The following is a 2159-nucleotide window of genomic DNA, read 5'->3' as shown; positions in this document are numbered from 1 at the left end:
TACCCTTCCTCCTACCTTGGTAGGAGAGGAAGAAAGGGAGGAATGGGGTAAAATAATACTTACAAATAATTCTAGTAGTTTAGGGGACAAGACTATGGGATTTCTTTCTTTCTTTTTGTTTTAAAGCATGTTATCCTCTATTGGTGCTGCTTTCTTTAAAAAACTCACCGAGGTTGGGCATGGTGGCTCACGCCTATAATCCCAGCATTTTGGAAGGCTGAGGCAGGAAGATCGCTTAAGCGCAGGAGTTTGAGACCACCCTGGGTAACATGGCAAGACCCTGTCTCTACAAAAAATTGGAAAATTTAGAAGGCATGGTGTTGTGTTCCTGTAGTCTCACCTACTCGGGAGGCTGAAGCAGGAGACTGCTTGAGCCCAGGAGTTCAAGGCTGCAGTGAGCTATGACTATGCTACTGCACTCCAGCCTGGGCGACAGAGTGAGACCGTATCTCAAAAAGTTAAAAATAACTAAAAAAAAAAAAACAACTCGCTGAAACAGAGATGGCATTTTCCCTATGTTAATATCTGTGTGGTTATTAATACATATCATTTGTACCAAAGATTTTAACAGACTTACCTCAAAAATTCCAACTAATCTTCCCAATGTCCCTTTTACTCCAGCCTGGAAAGTGAAAAGAAGAATTAATGCACTGATAGTATTATATTGCTGGTCTCATTCTGAGTCTTCTTAAGCAGTTTAGAAAACAGAAACAAAAAACAAGAGGACACAGCTTGGGCAGACTCCACACCTGTGAAGTGTCACCAGTGTTTCCTATGCGCCACAGACTGCTAACAGCAGTGTATGCTCTGGGAAGCCAGAATGCCTTTCCTTCCTTCTGGTCTCTCTCCCTACTGCAAAGCTAGCTAAACCTAGCAAGATCATCAAGGCCATGAGGCCACCATACCAAAAATATTTTGAGGTATTGATTACTTCAGGTCAGGCACTGCCACTTTGGGAGGTTGAATTGGGAGGATCACTTGAGGATAAAAGTTCAAGATCCACTTGGGCAACATAGTGAGACCCTGCCTCTAAAAATTTGTTTTTAAATTAGCCAGTCATGGCAGCATGTGGCTACAGTCCCAGCTACTGGGGAGGCTGAGGTGAGAGGATCACCTGAGCCCAAGAGTTCAAGGTTGCAATGAGCTATGACTGCACCACTGCACTCCAGCCTGGGTGACAAAGTGAGACCATGTCTCAAAAATAATTAATTAATTAATTAATTAATTGGTCAGGTACTACGGCTCACACCTGTAATCCCAGCACTTTGGGAAACTGAGGCGGGTGGATCACTTAAGCTCAGGAATTCAAGACCAGGCTGGGCAACATGGTGAAACCCTGTCTCCACAAAAAATACAAAAATTAGCTGGGTGTGATGGTGCACGGCTGTAGTCCCAGCTACTAGGGAGGCTGAGGTGGGAGGGTTGTTTGGGTCCAGGAGGTGGAGGTTGCAGTGAGCCGAGATCACACCACTGCACTCCAGCCTGGGTGACAGAGCCAGACCCTGTCTCTAAATACATACATACATACACAGATTACTTCATTCACTTATTCATTCAACAAATACATACTAAATGCCTAATCTGAACCAGAAAACAGTGTATGTGCCAGAGGTATAACAATGAATCGGCTAGAATGCAAGATCCCATGAGATTAAGACCCTTGTCTGATTTGGCTGTCCGTATACAATATGCTGGAAGAGAGTTCAGCACCCTGTAAGAACTCAGGAAAGCCTAGATCAACAAGAACATAAACATGGTAATACTGCTGTGGGTAAGTATCATGACAGAAACACACAGAGTGATGTGATGACAAGAAGTGGCAGGGAGAGGGGCAACTTCAGTGGTCAGACCTTTTTTTGGAGGAGGGGGGGAATGGAGTCTCGCTCTGTCACCCAGGCTGGAGTGCAGTGGTGCAATCTTGGCTCACTACAACCTCTGCCTCCCAGGTTCAAGCGATTCTCATGCCTCAGCCTCCCAAGTAGCTGAGACTACAGGTGCCCGCCACCACACCAGGCTAATTTATTTTTATTTTTATTTTGTATTTTGAGGAGAGATGAGGTTTCACTATGTTGGCCAGGCTGGTCTCGAACTCCTGACCTTGTGATCCACCCACCTCGGCCTCCCAAAGAGATAGGATTACAGGCGTGAGCCACCATGCC

The 2159-nt window shown here is 45.3% G+C and overlaps 1 protein-coding gene across 2 annotated transcripts in view; it reads right to left on the bottom strand.

Moving 5' to 3' along the window:
• The window catches only part of NUDT3 (nudix (nucleoside diphosphate linked moiety X)-type motif 3), a 138243-nt gene that overhangs the window by 13648 nt on the left and 122436 nt on the right, over positions 1–2159 (bottom strand). For both annotated transcript variants that reach the window (XM_011945421.1, XM_011945422.1), the window contains exon 3: positions 578–622. In XM_011945421.1, the coding sequence (XP_011800811.1) occupies positions 578–622 (45 nt within the window). The remainder of the gene's footprint in view (positions 1–577; positions 623–2159) is intronic.

Source organism: Colobus angolensis, unplaced genomic scaffold (assembly GCF_000951035.1).
Source record: "Colobus angolensis palliatus isolate OR3802 unplaced genomic scaffold, Cang.pa_1.0 Scaffold24, whole genome shotgun sequence".
In the NCBI taxonomy this organism is placed as follows: domain Eukaryota; kingdom Metazoa; phylum Chordata; class Mammalia; order Primates; family Cercopithecidae; genus Colobus; species Colobus angolensis.
Note: the sequence above shows the minus strand (reverse complement) of the source record. Positions and strands in the feature narration are given on the sequence as shown.